Source organism: Chelmon rostratus, chromosome 17 (assembly GCF_017976325.1).
Source record: "Chelmon rostratus isolate fCheRos1 chromosome 17, fCheRos1.pri, whole genome shotgun sequence".
Classification (NCBI taxonomy): Eukaryota; Metazoa; Chordata; class Actinopteri; order Chaetodontiformes; family Chaetodontidae; genus Chelmon; species Chelmon rostratus.
In genome coordinates this window covers 7,024,035-7,044,777 of record NC_055674.1, presented here as the reverse complement: position 1 = coordinate 7,044,777, position 20,743 = coordinate 7,024,035, and the positions used below count along the sequence as shown (strand labels likewise).

General features: G+C 41.4%; 2 protein-coding genes across 2 annotated transcripts; both read right to left on the bottom strand.

The window, feature by feature from the left end:
* Nucleotides 1–2,528: 2,528 nt before the first annotated feature.
* Nucleotides 2,529–13,120, bottom strand: micall2a (mical-like 2a). Its single transcript, XM_041957379.1, has 17 exons — nucleotides 12,978–13,120; nucleotides 12,546–12,594; nucleotides 11,207–11,348; nucleotides 10,866–11,032; nucleotides 10,514–10,644; nucleotides 9,915–10,424; nucleotides 9,586–9,770; nucleotides 8,822–8,879; nucleotides 8,179–8,366; nucleotides 7,292–7,396; nucleotides 7,052–7,116; nucleotides 6,746–6,869; nucleotides 4,720–4,822; nucleotides 4,268–4,341; nucleotides 4,080–4,194; nucleotides 3,909–3,955; nucleotides 2,529–3,821 (listed from the first exon to the last, which is right to left on the bottom strand). Exons 1-17 carry the CDS (start codon nucleotides 13,118–13,120, stop codon nucleotides 3,742–3,744), a joined length of 2,286 nt encoding a protein of 761 aa, XP_041813313.1. The 3' UTR covers nucleotides 2,529–3,741.
* A 2,679-nt stretch (nucleotides 13,121–15,799) lies between these two features.
* On the bottom strand, nucleotides 15,800–17,751 carry si:dkey-43p13.5 (homeobox protein unc-4). The gene is made up of 3 exons (XM_041956427.1): nucleotides 17,517–17,751; nucleotides 17,055–17,212; nucleotides 15,800–16,222 (listed from the first exon to the last, which is right to left on the bottom strand). The coding sequence occupies exons 1-3, from the start codon at nucleotides 17,749–17,751 to the stop codon at nucleotides 15,800–15,802; spliced, it is 816 nt and encodes a 271-aa protein (XP_041812361.1).
* Nucleotides 17,752–20,743: the final 2,992 nt, after the last annotated feature.

Below are 20,743 nucleotides of genomic sequence, written 5' to 3'. Positions count from 1 at the left end.
CAGTATTTAGAAAACAGTACATAAAGCAAAATGACTGGGATGTAGAGGGAGGTATTTGCCACAATACAGTGTCATCATAAGTGTGCATTTCAGTGAAGAAGACAAGGTAATGTTCCCAAAATAACAAGTCAAACTGCTGAATGCTGGGCTGTAAATGAGTAATTTACCATGAATATCCTGCTCTATCCCTTTACGGCCATAGGAATTTCCAAACCACGTTATACTAGCATGAAAGGGTCTGTCACTGAAATTTGAAATAGAGGACAAAGGGCCACCGAGCAAATAGGTTTTTTAGACACCATCCTCTGAGTTCTCTGCCAATGTGAATCAGAGGTAAAATACAGTGCATTAAGTCGACCTCTGAGGCAGCACAGAGGAGGGTAGAGTGAGACATTCTGCTATCTATTAAGACTTACGTTATGTATATATTGTGTTTTGAAGGAATTTTACTGATCCACAAAACCAGCAGGAAAGGATAAGAGTGAGTCCCTAAGACCATGTGGTAAGCAACTGCAGTGCAGCATCTCAGGCAAGTTGAAAGTTGCTGTGCCGTTAAGGAGAAAGTCTGGCAGAATCCTGCATGCCCGCTGATAACATGGTTGGATTAAGGATGTTTAAGGGAAGTGAAAATTATTCATTTGAGATGGATGAAAGCTGCACTTGTCAAGTCTACCAGTCATGCACTTTATACATTTCATTTCCACTAGCCAGCATGCATAATTTCCCCTCAATGCAAATTTCTACACACTGAAATTGTGAGCATATTTACCCCGCTCCCTTAACACATTCTCTGACACAGAAAATGGATCATCTCTATTGAACAGGGAACAAAACAATGCAATTTTGTTTGCAGAGGTCTGAGAATCTAATTTTGTGCAGGAAGATAAAGTCACAAGACTCTGCAGAATACAAACAATAGCTTTCATTTGAAATCATGTCTGAATCAAAAAGAGACATTTTGTTGCCCTGCTCATCAGAATGACTTGTATTGAAATTATTTTAGCATGTGCCCAATTATCCAAACAGACGTCATGTTTTGAGTGTAATTACTAGCTTTAAGTCACAAAAGTCTCGGCCTCAGTGTTGGTCTAGGAGCCTTGTGAGTGAGTATATGTACTGTATATCTGTCTCTCTGTACAAATATTATGATCTCTCTGATGAGAATTAAGTCTCCAGCCTGGATGGCCAATAAATTAGAGGCACGCTTCTCGTTTACTCATCAGAGCTAATGAGCCTGATAAAATTACCTCGAGGATCATAATTACAGGCTAGTGGCAGAGACTCTGGCAGGGACTGGAATAAGACGAGACACACACACACACACATGCACGCATGCAAACACACATACACACACAATTTAGATTGTGTTGCAAGTGGCAGCGTACAACAGCTAACCTAAAACATCACAAAGCACTCACGTCTTATTAATAGAATAACAGACTAATATCAATGTGCACAAGCAAAGATTATACATTGTACATTTTCATCCAGGAAGCCTGAACAATTCAGCTAATGAGACATATAGAAACCTATACCGCCTGACATCATCGCATTTAAAAAAAATGCACAGGATTAACATAATGTAAGGTGCTGAACAATATTACAATTTCCACCTTTCTGTCGGAGCAGTTCAAACAGATTTTACCACCCTTTCATAAAGATTAAGCACTTCATGGGTAATGGCATATTTTAATGAACGATGGCAGCCTGGACACAAGAGCTCACCTCAGAGGATTCCATTTCATCACACATTCACAGGATGAATTGTTTTACTTATGAATATTAATGTCCCTCTAATTTGAGGCTGTTGTTAATGCTTGTCGCTAGGAGCTTGGCAAATCAGGTCCCATTCCTGTTAAAACCATGTATTAGACACCCCCCTGACACTAAGCCCTCGCCTTTGATTCTTAATTGCAGAAGTGCAAGCATTTGCAGTAGATGGGGCGCAAAGCTTTAATTAACTCTAATATCACACATTCAGTCTCGACTGTCACCCACATCACGCATGGCATTTTGTACCAATATCATCCCCAACTCTGCTCAGCTAGAAAGATTGTGTTCCAAGTTCATGATCACAATTTCATGCATCTCAAAATGAGGGATATGTAGTTTATAAGTAGCTGCAACATATTGACGCCAGTGAATTATCTCAATGCCATCCTAAAAATAAAAAAAAAAAAACCTTATTAAAAGCATGCATTGATGCAGCTCTGTGATTACTGCGGAGCTTTAGTGCGAAGCAGTCACAGCATTGTTGGTTTCTCACTGAAAGCAACGTCTGATCTTGGCAGTTGTTGGATCAACAGTCATTGCTGAAGCTTGTAACATGGGAAGTGGAGTGATAAAAAAGTTCAGGGATGTGGTTAAATAGAAAGAAGTGCGCCAAAGGAGGTGGTTATTAAGCAAATAATTCACCCTCTCATACACACTAATCTTCAAACGATTTATTGGACAACAGATTTAGTTTAAAAATACTATAAATAAGAGTACAAGCACATACCATTCAGTAACATTTCAAATGCAACATTACAGTACATTCGCCATTTTCACACATGAGAGACTCCACACATCGTTCGAACATTTTAATAGCTCAGGTACGGAGCATTTCTGATGCAGATATAAGTAAAGAGTAATGTTTAATTAAACCCGGTTTGAAGATAAAGAGCTCAATACAACCTATAGTTTATAAGCCTTCCCCGGCCATAAGCTACTGCTCTACCTAATCCTCTTTCACATAACATTATTGCATCAGCACAGCTGAACATTTTTGCAGCATTTATAAAATTAGCAAAGAAATTAACTGTCCCTACTGTGGCAAATTGGATTTCCAAGTTCTCTGCTTGTGATACAGCATACCCAGGCTGCCACCTACAGTACAGTGAGAGAGAGGAACTACAGTCTGCAACAAGGCAGCTCAACATGTGTGGCTCTCCATTTTACACTCCACAGCCATTCAAAACTTAATTGTCAAGGCTTTTTCTCCTGCTAATATCCTTACAGGAAATTTGCTAAAATCCATTATTAAATAAATACTGAAATAATTTCATTTTGGATCAAGACTGTTGAAGGATTACACATTTATTCTGCTCATTCCTATTTGCATGTGGAACAGCCAGTGTTCACTCTGTAATTTGTAAATCATGATAGTTTCTGTTTTTAACACCTAAAATCCAATTTCTTTGACCAGTGCAGGTTGATTTGCTAAATGTATGAGTTAGGTACATCATTGAATAAATATATGATATCTTCACATAACAAACATATCCATGAATGATGGCATTTTCTCTTGTGACACTCGTGTACTGTGGTGTAATCAATATAAGTGAAACGCTCGCGGCTGTATTTGCCACATAATTAAGCACCTTTTGAAAAAACTGTGAAAAACTACTGTAAAAAAATACTTCATGTGAAAAAAGCAAAGGGTGAATTACAAGCTATTTAGAAATAACTTCACTTAAGTGACAGCAAACAGAGCTGAAGGTGAGCATGGAACAAAAATAACATTTTAAGTGAACATTTATTTTGAAATATTGCAAAACTACAAATACATAACTTGATCCATATTATGCTTCGTAATTTGACATCTCTTCATCTGCCCTCTTATTAGCACACTATATGCTGCATTATTTAAATATAAAATCCTTAGAATTTTTAAAAAGGGTTAATAATAATAATAAAGAAAATAAGAAAAGGATGACTTTCAGTTCTGTATGAAAGTTTAGTAAAAAGTGCTTTTGAGGATCATTCCACTCGTCTTTTACTTCTCCGCCTGAACAGTTTTGAGATGGAGGATTTCCTTTTATTTTTGGCTTTCTTTACTCCTATTCACCAAAAATAGTGTATATTAGAATGATGCATTCAAATTGGAAAGCCTCATCTAAAATAAAGGTATTTTACACAATACTTACCAAGATTTTGCATCATTTCATTCAACTGCTGATCCTCCTCGACTTCTCTGAAATTTATCAATAATTACTCTAGTTTAGTATTTCATTGTGTTTGCATACCAAGGAATAATATTAAGTGCACTACTCTGCATTAGTGATCACTAAAATTAACTATAAGATGCACTGTGTTACCTCAACCTGTCTTCATCCAAACCCTCCACAATCGCATTTCTGCCGTCTACGATCTCCACCAGCCTCTGCATCAGCTTCTTCTCCCGCTGTTGCTCCTCTCTGGACTTCAAATGATCTGTGAGACCAAGTTGACAGACATCAGTCTGGGAAAAAGACAGTAAGAGAGATGAGAGCATGTGATCTCTTACCTGGCTTCTCCAGCAGCCTGCGAAGTTCCCCCTCCACACCTGGCTGCTGCTGCTCCAGCTCCTGAGTCCTGGCTCTGAGACATGCAATCATTAATAACATCACAAAAAGGCTAAATCTGATCGATTATGCACATCACATCTTTTGCATAACTGCAAACAATCTTGAACAAATATATTTGGTTTGACAATGGGTGAGTCTGAATGACGACAAGAGCAGAAGGCTTCATTCTCACAGAGGAAAATATTTCCAGGCATGGAGTGGTAATATTAAAAACAAAAATAGCTTTTATGGCACAAAGTAAAAAATAAACTGGAGTTTTGAGGTAAACATTTACAACCAAAAAACCAAACAAAAACAAGTTAGTTCAGACACAATAATGCATGAGGGGTTATTTAACATCTCACATTTAATCTCCCTGTTCATCTTAGGTCATATAACAAGGCGCACTCACGTGTAAACAAGCTCTGATTCCTTTCTAATGTACATCTGCTTTTTTCGAATGAGGTTGAACCAGTCAACCATCAGTGGGTCCATCAATATGTCTCCCTCTCCCTCTGAAAGACACATCACCAAACCTTATAAATATGGCTGCAAAACAGAAGCTTATATTAATGAGATTTAGTATAATCTTCATCACAGTGTAATGTATAAGCACTGATGTGAACATGTTGGGCAAAGGTTCATGAACCAATCCTCATCAGTGAATTTTAAGTATTGTACAACACTTATAAAGACTAGAGACTATTTAAAAAGGTTTAAAACTTACATTTATTATCAGCTCTGGCTAACTCGTACAGTTTAAAGCAACTCAGTGTTTTCGTAAAAACAGTAAATAAAATCCTGCACAGAGAAATCGCGCTCAAAGAAGGCGCTCAGAGAGCTCTGTGCTCTTCTGGAGTCAAATAATGCAGTGAGTGAGATTAAAGAGCTGTAGAATAATTCTGTTTTCAACATTATATATTTCGCTTATTTTTTTATATTTTATATCATCTTATTGAATGGCTCATTTTATCGACTCATTGTTTTCATATGACTGCATTAGTTACACAATAAAACAATTAAGTGCAATAAGAAATGAGGTCTTTGCATAATTTGGCTGGTGTGCAGCAGCAGGGTGCAGGTTTGTTGAGATGGAGGGTGACTCACCTCCTGGGACCATGTCAACACTTCACTTAAAGGACTGTAGCAGCCAATAATACATAGCCCTGCAGCTTAGGTGTGTCTTACAGCCTGACACTTTAAACATGTAAACAAAGGTATGGTCAACAGGCACCAGCATATAATATAATCTTTTATGTAACTGCTAGTCCCAAACAGTCTTAATGTGCAAGTTTTAACATGCCAGGGATGTAGAGCAACACAGAGGGAATACATGAAGTGCAGATTTGTCTTCATCTCTTATTTAATAATGATTTAGCAAAAATCCAGCAGGGATTAGCCTTTTTTTTTTTTTAACATGTTTTGGACTCTACAGGAAGGAATCACACTCAAAAAAGTCCTTGCCAAATACTGAACAGCAGCTCTGACAAAGACAGTGATTAATATACAAATTTAAAATGTTAAAGGCTGGTGAATATTTTCCTAAAAGCAGCATTCATGGTTCAGGGACTCCTTTTCGTCCACTGCAGTATTATGATATGCACTGCAACACATTTTCCACTTCACCAAGCGGATTACTGAAGGTGGATCAATAGATTTTTTTAGAGTGAGTATTTGAGCTGATTGGGACAGGGACTGACGACAAGACGGTCTACATCCTGCCATCACCAGAACAAACGTGATTTTATTCTGAATTCAACTAGAGTGCCAGGGTTTTATTTTTTACAGCGACAAATTCCAGTTGAGAAGTTGATGATCTCCTAGGTGGTGTGCAATTGATGTCAAATTCTGGCCAAGCGATTGCATGCTCAGGCTTCCTGGGTGGCGCCTAGGAAAGAAAGTACGCAATCGACCAGCATATATATTACTATACCCAAGTCATGTTGACCTTGAGCAAAGCAATCAGGCCCCCTACCCCCACTACCTCAAAAGAGAAGCAACATCCCTGTGGGCTGTCTGTGCCTCTCACCTCATTTGGCTGCAGAAACAGTAATAGAAATGGCAGGTAAATCCCCCCCAACACACACACGCACACACACATGAAGCTCCAGCTGACGGTGAGTGAATGTGTGTGTCCCGTGTGAAGCAGCCAGGACACACACCTCTGCACCAAGGACGCTCACTGAAGCAGCAGAGGGATTCAGCAGTTTGCACAAATACAATAAAATATGAGAGTTTGTGTGGAGGTTATTCACTGCAAGACAGCCTAACGGAGGCACCCCCTGCCTCAGATGATGCTTTCTGAGGGACTGTTTCAAAATTGCACAGACTGTTTCCGGCATGTCAAAATTCAATTTTATTTGCACGTCCATGCAAGGAAAAGAAAGTCAGTGGCGAAAATGAGCTTGCATCGGGAAGAGTGACAGGACAAAAAGTACCTTCCTCACAGCTGCGGAGTTTCTTCTCCAGCTCCACGCCCTCCTTCTCCAGCTGAGCCAAGTTTGTCTCAATATCATTCAGCTCCCTCTCAATCTGCTCCACTGGAACATGATAAGACTTCACCTGATATAAAACAAAAGAACTTAAGAGTCACAGTCAAGTATAGATAACTATAATTTGAAAATTCCGACTTTGGCCACTTAAATGTAAAGAAGGTCGTCCAGTTTTTTTACTGGAAATGTAATGAAAGCATATTTGTAGAGCTGTTAATTAATCTCTTAAGAGACTTAATGGAGGGAACTTACAGAGGGTGACCTCATTTCAGTCCTGGAGGCGTTGGTGGGTGACAAATACTTTCCCTTTTTAGCGCCTAAGAGGTAGATAAAATAGGATTAGATAGTCCTTTCATGGCAGCTTTTCAGAAAAGCATTGTCACATATGACTTCACCTGATTTATTTTCAGTGGAAAATGACTGCTCATATGAAATCAACAAGATGGCTGAGGCCATGTATGTGTGGCTTTGATGATGATATTTTTAATCAACCTGGTGGATTTCCGTGATTGGCTGGGGCGGTCGGAGTGCTAATAGATTCCACAGCTGGCCGTCTGGGTGGGGGTTTCACAGACGAGTGACTCCCATGTTTAAAACCTATAATTTGGATGGGAAGGTTTACATGCCGTAGGTATGCAGAGAGTAAAATCTGCTAACATCTTTTTCTGTTTTCTGCTAAAACAGAAAGAATCTCAAAACATGGGGCAGCATGTCTGGGAATCTGTGTGTGAGTGAATTTCTAGCCGTTCTAGCGTTGTGGCAGGATGGCAATGTCGTTCTGTCTGGTGGTCGGGTCACCGCTTCGGTGCAGTATATAAAACGTCTCAACAATATCTGAATAGATTGCCATCAAACTTTGCACAAGCATGCATGGTCCTCAGAGGGTGAAGTCAAACAACTTCAGAGTTAAAGCTCATTGTTGATCTATCCAGCCCGCAACTTTACTGTTATGGTTCACTCTTGCTGCTCTCACAGTGTCAGTTTCATAGCGAAAAAGCTCCTAAAACCCAACTGTCCACCACTTGCTCAGCATAAAACTGAAGACAGACACAGTTAGAGACTAGCTGGTGGACATGGTTGAGCATTTAGCAGCTAAAGCGCCAGATATTTCCCTCTGGAGTTGGTAGAGATGGAAAACAGAGCTGAATTCAAGGAGTGAATACTGGGCTTGCATTTGAAAATAGTCTTATTCAACACACAGACCGAGCAATTACAGATGGTAACTTTAAACACATCTTAATAATCTATGCTTCAATGCATCGTATTGGCTTAATCAAACAGCACTGTGTCATTTGTCATTGAGCTTTTTCATTGCAACTTATACAAATTGACTATTAGTAAACAAAAGTTTCTTATTATAATGTACAGAATTGACTCACCCAGGTCTCCAGAGCCAAATGGAGGTTTCTGGGGAGAGACTTTCTTAAAGTTTGCAGGATCAAACACAGCAAGGCTAACCGGAGGTACTGCAGGTGTCGGAGCTGAGGGAGGTCTGGTTGTACTGATGGAGATATTAGAGGAAGTCATGACTGCAGCCTTCTGTTGCTCAGTACTGGCTTCATTCTCTCTGCAACAAAGACACAACGAAAAGATTCTCTGAGTGTCTCACCATTTAAAAAAGTACAGCATTTATGAGACAAAGATGTAATACGCCTGCAGGCTGAACATGAAGAATGAAAAAATAAGAAAAGGCCTCACCTTTAATTTGTACTTTAAAGGTGTTGAAAACAATGAAGGAATCATCAGCAGGGGTTAGAAATGAGAGAATCTAGCGTTAGAGGAGGAAAAGTTCAGGCCTGGCACTCCTTGGGGCTTGTTAGCATGGGGGACAGAGCTAGCGGCTGCACTCTGAGCCAGTCAATATTAACAGAGATGGACGAAGCTCGAGGATTCTGCATTCTGGAGAGTGAATAAGCTGAATGGTCAGGGATGTTAAAAGACATGCACATCCACCTGTGTGACCTACCCACTTATGCGAGTTATGAGGTAATGGTGAGTATCATGATGACTGGGGATACTCACTTCAGAACGAGCTCGGTTTTCAAAGGTTTCAGCTTTGATTGCCACTTGTAGACTGGATCTGCAGACAGATGATTCAGACGGAGAAGGGAAGCTTATTACTACTTCATCTGTCACAATGGTTGAAATCATTCTTAATTTCAAAATGGGAGACACATCTGCTTCAGCGATGAAGTGAGCACTCAAAGCGGTCAACTCTCACCTGCACAGCTGATAATGAGTGCAGCTACTGGTTTCATTATCTCTCACAACAACGCGCTAACTGATCTTCACCTGCAAAGCTGTACTAAATGCACAAACTCTTAACTTTGACAAGAGCTGATTTTGATTTCCAAAACAAGTTGCAGTAACATCCACGATCAATATGTGGTCCTTATTAGCAGGCAGCATAATTACTTCCCATGATAAGGATACTTCTATCAAATATGATAATATGATGTTAAAAACCAGCAGTAATTGTGTTTTTGTCTGAAAAGCGACCGACTGTCAAGATGCCGCACATCCATCCACTGAGAATGACAGTTCAACTACAAAAGTTCATTACAACTGTGAGGCAGAAATTAAAATGTCAGCTCCAACACTGAGCAACCATCATGCTTAATGCACTGGCTGTGTAAATAGGGCAAAAATGACAAAAGGGCTTTGTTTTCTATGAATGCGTTCTGAGACAGACAGAGACAATACGGGGGAGGTGGGGGTTGGATGTTGGCTAGATGTCAAATAATGGATCAAGACTGAACAGCTGAAATAAATTTAGCGGCGCTTGCCTTTGGCGGTTGTGTGTACAGTTGTTAGCCTTGTGTTGTCTTTGTTGATGGCCTTCAGACATGGCGATTCCTTATTGTTTGTCTGGCTGGTGGAGGGCTGTCCTGCCCAGTTTCCTGCTGGGTCTTGGCTGAGTTTGTCCTTTCTCAAACCGGGGCCGCCAGCTGAACTTGGCTCGTCTCCAAACCTGAGAGAGGAAAGCCCTCACCATCAGTCTTAATAACAAAAGTTGTTGCAAAACCATACAGTCAGTGGAAAGGATTAGAAATATCCACATATTGTTATAGAGACGCCATTTGTGGCCGCAGACAGCACGCAGAGCAACACTCACCGCCTCTCTGCTGATCGGATGGTGAACGGCCGTTTGTTGTTGTTATTGCAGTTTTCTTCAGCCAATTTCTTTCCAACTGTGGTCCTGGCTCTGCTCTTCTCATCATCAGGACTCAGTTGGACCTTTGGCCTTCCTAAAACACTTGAGAGCTCTGTGGACTTTCTGTTACCTGTTGGGGCCTCTGTGACTGGCTGCGCAGCCTGGAAAAACCTCTGCCGGGCCGACTGCGTCTTCTGGGCTGAGGCCGTCCAGGACTTAGCGGATGGAGTAGGACCGACTGGCTTCACAATAATATTCAGTGGGGCCAACAGCACAGAGGAGGGGCGTGGTGCAGGCTGGGTCTGGCTGGCACTATCTAATCGGCCAGCTGAACCGGCGGGTCCGTTTTTTATCCCGGGCTCGGAGGAGGAAGCTTTGCAACTGTTCTGGTGGGCGCTACAGATATAAGTGTCTGGATTCTTACCAGGTTTGTAGCCTCCTGCATGAAGCACGTTGGAGCATTCACTGCATCTGGTGGAGGTTCATTAACATGAAATTATGAATGCAATAAACACAGTGCATGACAGAAAGGTGTCAATGAATATAGATTAATTTCTTACTTGAAACAGCTTCTGTGATAGAGCTTGCCTTCCACAAAGTGCCTCTCAACCAGATGAACGTGACCCTTGCACGCAACACATTTGCTGTTGAGAGTGCCATGTTTGTTGGCGTTTTCTGCCAGAACCGCCTTCTGTGAAAGGACACTAACAGTGAGGAAGCGCTCCATCCAAAGAGGCGCAACACTTACCTTATTAACATTTACATAACCCACAGAAAATTTATTACATTGAAAAATCCTCCTTGTTTTTCAATGTAATAAATTAAAAAGTAAGAGTGTAAGATAACAAAGATGTTTTGTAAACACACACACAATTTCAACTGGTAATGATGACTTCTGACATTAGTACTGACCTGAACAGCAGCTCGGGCCGGCTTAGGTGAGGTCTGAGCGGTGACGGTGGAAGGTAAACGATTCTCAATGGCGGTTTTGGGCATAAAGGTTTTGGCAACCACTGGGAGATTTTTCTTCTCTGATGGCTCCTCCTTGGAGCCCTCTGCTGGCCTTTTTACACCTCCCACTGAGAAAGAGTAAAGCACTGTCAGAGTCAAACATCACACTCTAGCACGGAAGAGAAAGAATACACCACAACCTAAATCTGAAAAGAAAAATGTAAGAAAAAGCTCTAAATTTAAGGAAATCTTAGTGGTTCAGAGCTATACAGTTTTTAAGGATATTTGAGCTATGCACTCACTGGGAGGCCGTCCCTTGAAGTAGTTGTAGTACTGGGAGACATAGGTAAGAATGCTCAGCCTGTCTGGGATCCTTAAAGCCACCATGTCTTCTGCATCCAACAACGCTGGGATCCCCAACTTCTCCTCTGCGACCTGAAAAGCCTTGACAGAAAAAACAAAGTTTAACCCACAGCCATCAACTCCTGCCAAGGCAACATTTAATAGCAGTGTATGGCGGACCAAGTAAACAAATCCAAAGCATTTCTGCCCTATAAAAACAGGGCATTCATATTCTGGGTGTAGTAATGTCAGCTCCTATAATTACAGCATGTGTAAAAATGTCAGGACAATACAATCTCCTTTAAATAGAAGACCAGTGGCTCGGCCCAGAGAGGTCTGAAAAGGGCTGTATAATGAATGGCACACTTCCTCTGAGCTCACAGGGATAAGGAAAAGGATGAAGGGAGATGGGTATCTGGGCACTGTTTAGGGTCAGCCTGGACTTGTTCATTAAATTTAGAGCAAAGCCTTACTAAATACCAAGTCAGTTGATGTAGAAAAGCACTGAGCACGAAGAGACAATTTCTCATTCAACAACTTTTGAAATAACAACCTGTAAGAAACGTGACACTATTCATGAAATATAGAAGAGTGTGAGTTACTGGTCTGGTCACGCTCTCATGTTTCAGCACAGGGAGCATCTTCAACCGCTGATCAAAACTAGACAATCAAACACACCATTCTCTCAAGTTCTTCTTCTTCTTGTGGTACGTTGAAGCACCCAACAGCAGCGGCTTCCAGTGAACCGTCATCGTGAGGTTAGAGTGGCAGGTGACAGCAAGCCTCATTCAAAATAAATAGCCCAGAGAGCCTCTCCCCTGAGCTCAGGTTTGTTGCTGACACTGCCAGCATCATCCAAGACAGCAGAGGAAGTCGTACAGAGTGCAGACTGTAGCACTCCGCAGGGCCTGCAACCCTCACAGGAAGCCGGTAAGATGGAAGGAGACTAAATAATGGAGAGGTCCCGGCTGTGCTGCTCAGGTCGCGCATGGGTTAACAAAATAAAAGAGGCCAAGTGGACAGAGGAAAGAGAAAAAGATTCTGAACTTTTAAGTTTAAGAGGAGCTCTAAAATTGGTTGTGGCTTTTGCTCAAACTGCTGCGCTGTTAAAATGGTTGAATATTGAACCCATTGAATGCCAAGGCAAGAACAAACACTGTGTGCTGCTGCTGCATGTGTCTGCCTGTGTGTGGGGGGGTGTTAATGATGTAGATGTTTTATGCTAAACTGCATTGTGCAGCTTGAGCATGAAGTCACTTCCACTCGATATGACAAAGAGTCAACAGCTTGACATCTTACCAGTCTGTTGTTCTCGAACACATCCTCCTTTCTGAGTGAGTCATAGTCTCTGAGAACAGAGACACAATGAACAGAGAGAGGGAAGTTAGACTTCTTCTAACTGGCTGTAGGACTCAACTTGCTATTAAAAAGTTAGTGTTATTTCTGAAGGCAACATCTTTCAACCAAGACATGATGCATTTCCTTAGAAATAACATTTATAAAGGCAAAATACATCTAACTACTGTAAAATCATGCTTTAAAATAAGAAAAAATCATTATGTCAACACCAAAGAGTATTTAAAAGACAGATGGAGAAAACAAACAAAGTAATTTTAGTCCAGGAGGGGACAGGCACCCCAGGACACATCAGTTTTGTCAAAGATAATAGTTAAAGTGTTCTACCAAACTCCAGCAGAATTTCCAATACATTTTAACCACACAGATACTTACATCAGGTCCGGTCTGTACTTGTGTATAAGCGCACAAAAAGCCAATCCGTTCCTGAATGAAGTCGTCATGTTGGTGATGGCCACATCTCGGTAGCCCTCACAGTGCATTTTACACCACTGCTCCAAAGCCTTGATGGCAGCCATGCTCGCAGAGACTCTGCACACTCAGAGCGGACCAAGCGCGCAACAGGCGGAGGTTTCAGCGCGGAGGAGCCGGAGGAAAGACGGATAAAAACAAAGTGGCTCTGCTCAGGATTTGGCCGTGAACTGCAGCGCTGCAGCTGCGTCCTGTTTCCTTCTTTCACCTGAATGACGGCCGGGTCTCCGGGAGGAGCTGCTGCTGCTGCTGTTAGAGCTGCTGGTGGTGTGTGTTTCTGCGCTCATTACACTAATTGACACCGACTGATGAAGCGTCATTCGCAACAGTTGAACTAAAGTCAGCCAGAAAGGTAAATCATGGTTTTTCTAGCGTTTAGAGTTGTTAGTTTAGAGTAAATTCTGCAAAATAACTTACTTCTGACACAGATCCCAATCAACATATCAATGATGTGGCTTTATTTTTGAACCACTCGACTTCACTTGTGTCCAAACTAAACATATTGACGCTGGTTTCCCAGTATTTAAGGTAAAAATACAATTCATTCTGCAGACAGTACCACCAATTAGTAACATATGCTGTGTGTGTCATTCAGAGAAGTCACCATGAAATATTAAACTGAGTACATACAGAGAGACTTAATGTTGAAAACACACACCTCTGGTCTTGCAGGCTGGAGAAGCCATCTGGATTCCTGGAAGTTGCAAGATCCACCTTTCTAAAGTCAGACTGAAAAGCAATAAATGTCTACGTTTAATTCTGTTTTATTATATTTCACTTTGGGGCTGTATTTCACTGTATTGTAACCTGCGAAAGCACACAGCTGTTCTTTTTTTATTTCTGTTGGAATCTAGGACAAAAGCTTCATCTTACGTTTGCATGTAGGTTATATGGAATATACAATATTATTTTCATTCAACGCCTCATGAAATTCATCTTTTTTTGGTGCATGCTGTAGGATTTATGAAGTAATTAACAGCAGACTTACAATCTCAGCCAGCATATCGAGGTCAGTGTGCAGCATGAGAACCAAGAACAGAATCTGTGCTGTGCTTTTTTTTTTTTTTTTTTTTACCTCAGTCATCTTTGTGTGGGGTCTAATTGGGGACTAATTGAGGCCAACTATTGTCATATAAGGGCTCTGACCTAATTAGCCCATATTATGGTGTCCCACAAAAAATTTAGGGGAAACTCGTCACTTGATTTCCAAGCAACTTTCACACAGCAAACTGAGTATGAACAATTAGACTCGTAAAGTTTGTCTGAGAAATCTGTGAGAAAGCTCGGAGAGTCATTCCACGTAAACAGAAAGCAAAACGGCTAATCTTCCAACGTGCTTCAGTGACCCATTTTGAACTGAAGTTCAAAATTTGAGACAGGGACCTCATCAGTGAGTGTTCAGACCTCTGACATTGGAAACTAGTGTGAGAGCAGAGTTGAGCTGAGTCTTGAAATGCGAGCGACCCACAGTGACCTCATTCACTGTAAGACATCAATTGTTTATTTGTCTCCAACAAAATGAAGTAGATTGACACGGCTTTAAATGTTTCACCGTGGTGCACACAGCTAATAAGAGAAAAGGAAATATGCACATTGGCTGGATTTTAAGAACACATTCGGCATGCTGCCTTGTCTGAACCATCTCATCTGTCCTGTCTGAGGACATCTTCATGCCCAGAAGGGGGCAGCGTCACACTGCACTGTTAGAGGACTATGTCACCACTCCAAACCTGTGGTCAAACAGAGAGACAATGCATGCAAACAGACAGTGCTAGTGTCATTTCCAAGCAGAAGGCTGTAGAAAACCTCATGAAGGCTTTCAACTAGAATTACACAAACAATGCAATGTGTCCACTCAGTTAAAACAGGCACTTTAACCAGCTAATACTTGTATTATCTAATAGTATTATCATTGGTTATAGAACTATATTATTAGGAGATAAAACATACAAAACTGTTAAAACATTCAGTTGCAGCTCTTTGACTCATCGCCCAGATTTTCTTCTCTTGTCATGCTCTTTCTGGAATCTCTATCACTGTCAGCGAAAACAAAGCAAAGCAGTGCACTATGTCTTCGATGCATATAGCTTAAAAGAAAATGGACGCAGTGCAATGCATCATCTATACAGACTCACTCTTGATGATTTCATTTTTCAGCTATTTCCATTGGTTCCTGTGAGGACGTGTGGCAGCATGCAGACATCCTGCCTGTCTGCGAAGGTAACCCGAGAGGTCACGGGTGAGCTTGTCATTAGTGAAATCATGTAGAAATTATTTTACTGTATCCCATTTCAGCTGTGCTCTGATAGGCTGACAGGATAGAGGGGCAGCATTTGTCATTTTGTCACTGTTGTCTGTTTTAAGCCCCGGCACACAGTCTGCACCATTCATTTAGTGCTGACAACCTAAAGACTTTTAAGGTGTGATGAAGATCCCGTTCAGACATAAACAGTACATGTGTGATGTTAACTACTTAATTCAAATAATGGAGGGTACGGAAACTTTGTACACTTTTCTTATCAAAATAGACAAAACATTGATATATGTCGACCACCCAAACTTTAAAAGAGCTTTTAAAAAGTTCTGTTTACAAAAAAAAAAAAAAAACGTCCAGAAAATGTCACGCAGATGCTAGTTGGAGTTTACCATGAAGATAATGATGTTTTTAAAAACGTGTAGGCTGTTTTTTTGGTTATTATCTGTACAAACAGGAAGGAGGAAAATAATCAATCTTTGTGCATGGCATCAGCTTCCTGTGTTTGTGACTGTGTGTCGCCTCCTGTCATGTTTACAGTGCTGTGGATCTCGGCCTCATGCTCTCTGGCTTTGGCCCTCAGCGTGGCGATGCTGGAGGAGCGGAGCTCCTCTGAGCTCGGCCCCTCCGGCCTCTCCCACTTCCCCGACCTCTGGCTCGCAGGCTGCATGCGTGCGCTCAGCGCCACACCCGCTGCTTTTGTCCATGGATAGTTTTCCTCTGCTTCCTGTCGTCTCTCGTAGTGCTCGCCGTCAGAGCTCTCTGTCTGCTGCCTTAAACTCCTGCTTGCTTTCTCAGAGGTTTCATCATTGTCTGTGTTTACATAAGGCCCTGCAAGCTGGCCCTGGAGCTTCAGCTGTCGTCTCATCTTAGCACGGCGGTTTTGAAACCAAACCTGGAAACAATGAAGGAATACGAAGTGCAAATAAAATCTAAATAATCAGGCAAATATGAAGAAACTTTGTGTGATAGTTACAAAATGTTGACAAGAATTCTTGCTAAAGTTGTTTCAAAATTGGATAAATTTCTTTGCACACTATTTAAAAAGCTTCTTCCTCTTTTTTCAGGATTGGGTTAACAGATAAGTTGACTTCATGCCTTTATCTACACTGAAAGACTTATAAGTTGCTGCACTCATTCCTCCTGTCCACGCTCGCCATGAAGAGATTTCTAATGTGATTAGATGTAACGACACTAAAAATTTAGCATTAAAAATACATTAACCTCATAAGTTCCCACTTCATTTGACTGACTTAGACCGCTGAGACCTCATACTGGTTTCAGCTGAACTTCTGAATGCAGTTTTGGATGGAACAAGTACATTTTGACCCCCATCTTTTACAGTATAGAAATACAGTATAAGTGAGGACTCTCTTCACGATCAGTGTGGACAGGAGGAACAAGTACAGAAACAAATGACTTTTTCAATATACATATGGACATGTGATTGTTGTTTTCAACCTATATATTACACTTACATTCATTGAAATATTCATTGCTGTACCAAAATATAATGCGTTGTGACATTTTTCGTACCTTTGAAAGCTTGATTCTTGAAGAATTGAATTAAGAAATAGTTATTAGGATTTAAGTAATGTTTGTCAGCACAAGCTGGTAGCCATGGACCTACAAGAGCCCTAAATAGATTCATTTGCACCCTGCACAGAAGAATTAATATTCGTTGAATGGTACGAACATTTCCAGGAGGAGCTCAGCGTGCCAATTACCTGTACTCTGGCCTCGATGAGGTCCAGTCTGACGGCCAGGGCTTCCCTCATGAAGATGTCTGGGTAGTGGGTGGTCTCGAAGGCCTTCTCCAGCTCCTCCAGCTGCCAGCTGCTGTAGTTGGCTCGTGCGCGACGCTGCTTCACTGGCCTCTGTTCATCTGGAAAGCACGGCGCGAGCACCAATTACACAATCGCCAACGGGTGACAACGAACTAATGGCTCTAGATTGGATAATTAGCGCAGCAATCATTAGGCCCACTTTAACACTGCTTGATAATTGATTGTTAGTTACGAGCTGTTAGCTAATCTTTTGTAAACATTTACACTGCGATCAGATGGTGCTCACTGTCTGTCTTAGAGACTGTGATCATACAGTGCCAGTTTGGCTGTCCGCTGTCTGCACAAGTCCTGTATTAGACAATAAATCCCTTTTTGGCCATAGTGGCCGTGGTTTGAACTCACCTGTGCCCTCTGTGAGCGGCCCCATCCCGACCGCCTGTGTGGCCAGGAGCAAAGCTTCCTTGCATGGCTCCGGCTGCAGATAATTCCTCAAGGATTGATAGCTGATAAAAGGCCCCGGGATCAGGATGTGAGGTTGAGAGCCCAGTCTGGTTGGGAAAGCAGGGAAGAAGTGAGCCGCTGGTGAATGGAAAACCGCAGGCAGGAGAGTAGATACCAGCTGCCTTGGGCCAAACATGTCCAAGCTATTAAGAGTCCAGTATTAAGTGTCAGTCCACTGAGAAGGGCCAGGTTGACTCCTACAGGGATGCTGGTGGAGTGGTGAAACGCTTCCCAACGTCCAGAGCGAAAAAGAATAGAAGATAAAACAGATCTGATCGTCCACCAGATGCTGGAGCTGCTGTATGTGGCTGAGGCGCTCAGTGCAGCTATTTGGTGTTGCCTGTAGAGTAAAGGTAAGACTTGAGTAGTGGAGGTGGTCTCACCTTAGCTTTCTGCTCTTCTCCTCCAATCCTCTTCCCCTCCTCTCCCAGTCACATGACCTCCAAACAGACGGCAGGGCTTGGTTTATAGGACAGAGGTGAAAATCCAACCTGTGATTCATCTCTCAGTGGAATGTCAGTATTACTCCATCAGTGTTTGCTGTGTTCATCATTACTTTCCCCACCATCGATCTATTTCTCACATTATAGCAATAAGTTTCCCCTGATCTTTCCTCTCTCTTCCTACCCGGGACAAGTCGCAACATCTTCGGCTTCTGAAATTTCAATCAGCGAGATGGACAGGAGCTCAGCGTGTGTGACCTCAGTCGTGGAGACGTGCACGTTCGTTTAGACACGTTCACCTTAAAGATTTGCACAACTCTTATCTGGCTGGTTTAATAGTTGCCAAATATAACAACAAATTATTGCAGACAGACATAATGGAGACATAATGAAAACACAGGTTGTTCAGTCCTGTGGGATGAAAACAAGCACAAAGGCAGCGGACCCTGAACAGCGGGATCCAGGATAAACACACTCCACCTGACAAACTAGTGACAAACCTGAAAGCTCATTTGCTTAATGTTTTTAATCCCTCCTAACAACCTCATGTTTACTCTATTGTTGATTTCATTGCATTGGGTTTTTTTTACGATGTGATGTTTTATTTTCCACATCACTAAGACACGCTGTGCAAAAATGATCATGTCTGTCAACGATCATAGCAATCAACAAGAAGTAGCAGTGTACACATGCACATCCATTACAGTACATCTACTAATTAAATATTAAGCAAGGTAAACCAGCAGTAATGATAATTTGACTAAAGAATAACAAACAATTAAATTATTGTCCCCAACTACTACAGATGTCATGCTTTTAATCCCTGTTAAACGTATCCTTATATATTCATATCATCTTCTTATTTGAAGCCATATTTGAAGCGTTGACAGCACACACCGCAGTCTGATCTGTGGCCTTCTGATGACATTTTTGATTTCAATGCAGTAGTTAACTGTCAGAAATTAGTCAGAAAACTGAATAATAGTTTTAACAGCGTGCATGTTGGAACATGTGGTGTGATTATCTACGAAGTGCACACCTAGCCTGCTGGTTTTATCATAAACACTGCTTTTTTGTACTGGAAGAATGATGCCTTTTGCACTATTTCTTTTTTTGCTCAACAACAACAACAAAAAATGAAAAAAGGCACATTTTAGGAACTTTTCCTATAAAAAATGGGAAAGAGCATTCCATTTAAAATGGAAAATGCTTTCTGGCCAAAAATCTGGTGCATTTAAGGGACAAAATCCTGCAAAATAAAGGAATGCAAGGAAGTTGCCCATTAAGCATTCGGCCCAGTTTGTGCTTCTCATGTATTAGCGTTACATGCGAGTCACAGCTAAGCTTCAGCTTCTCTAAAACACAAATCCCTGCTGTTTTTTTCCATCCACGTGGTTTGATATGCTCAGATTGTTAAATGGCCTTCTGGGTTTTTCAGACTAACATTCAGAGAAACTGATTCTTCTGTGACTCAAATGTAAGTTTAATAGACGTGAGGCACAAACTGCTGCACACTTCAGCACAGAACTGAGGAAAATATGCAGACAGTCAATTCACACTTGTTGAATTTAAGATTAGTGGCACATTTTTGGTACCAAACTTACCACTTTATGACACTTACTAACAAGAGGTTGCCAGATTGAATCCCAGGACAGCTTCTCCTGATAAGTTGTAAAAACATTCAGTGCCAGATGTTTGTGTTTATTATCCATGTTATATAATGTGTTTGTTAATAATATACTGCGGTAATAAGTGGTGATATTTTTTTCATCGCTCTAAAGTATGTCGACAGTAGTCAGTGTTGCCGAACACTTACAGGATTTTTCCATCTCAGATCAAAGCATACACATCAACACATTAACAGCCAGGACAGGAAGATGATTAGCGCTGTTCTTCTATGAGCAAGGCAGCTGTAGCTTAGTGTTGATGGATCTCTGATGAGATGATCGCCAGCACTGTCGATGTGAATTAAACACAGGTGCGTCAATTAATCCGCAGATACATATCACCTCACAACACATCTCGCCGACTGCTCGTCAGCTCAGACAGCGGTGAAAACATTCAGCTGTCAGTGGTGTCACCGCTGAACCGGCGGGCTGAGGCGGCTTTGATCAGCCCGGGACCTCTGCAGGAGGCAGCTGGTCAGAGCTGGGGTGAGTCACAGGATGGTCATTCCTCCGCAGGCAGCGAGGACTGCAGCACCCTCACCTGTGGCCCTTTCATGTGCACCTGTTCAAACACTAAATTAATGCTTTAGTGGAGCCAGTAAAGAGGTCAGCATTAGGGTTTGGATTTCTTTAAAGCTGGTGTTGAGACTGAAAGCTGGTGTTTAGTTAAATTTATGTTGTGTTTGTCAAAAGAATCCCAAAGATTCACCCATAATTTTGATTGTAGACATTGTGAAAGAACATCAAGGGGAACTTTAACTCTACAGTGAAAGTTGGCTAACAGAACATTTTTAGCTTTAGCATCTTTTTATATAATTACCTGAAAATACCGGTGGTTTCAAGTAGCAAATTACATGTACTCGAGTACTGTCTTCAAGCACAATTTTGAGTTAGTTTTACTTTAATCATATTACAGAGAACAATATTGTTTTCCACTACATTTATTTGATAATGTTAGCTGCCCGGCTGGTGACTTGCTGATTCAGATAAATAACAACATAATATAACCAACAAATAA

Bases quoted from the DNA above. Each gene is read 5' to 3' on its own strand.
- si:dkey-43p13.5 (XM_041956427.1), bottom strand. From the start codon at position 17,751: ATGTTTGGCCCAAGGCAGCTGGTATCTACTCTCCTGCCTGCGGTTTTC. The intron at 17,213-17,516 runs GTGAGTTCAAAC...CGTGCTTTCCAG, and splicing joins GCCGCTCACAGAGGGCACAG to ATGAACAGAGGCCAGTGAAG. The intron at 16,223-17,054 runs GTAATTGGCACG...CATTGTTTCCAG, and splicing joins TCATCGAGGCCAGAGTACAG to GTTTGGTTTCAAAACCGCCG.
- micall2a (XM_041957379.1), bottom strand. From the start codon at position 13,120: ATGGCTGCCATCAAGGCTTTGGAGCAGTGGTGTAAAATGCACTGTGAG. The intron at 7,397-8,178 runs GTGAGTCAATTC...TCCAAATTATAG, and splicing joins ATTTGGCTCTGGAGACCTGG to GTTTTAAACATGGGAGTCAC. The intron at 4,342-4,719 runs GTGAGTGCGCCT...TGCATGTCTCAG, and splicing joins GAATCAGAGCTTGTTTACAC to AGCCAGGACTCAGGAGCTGG.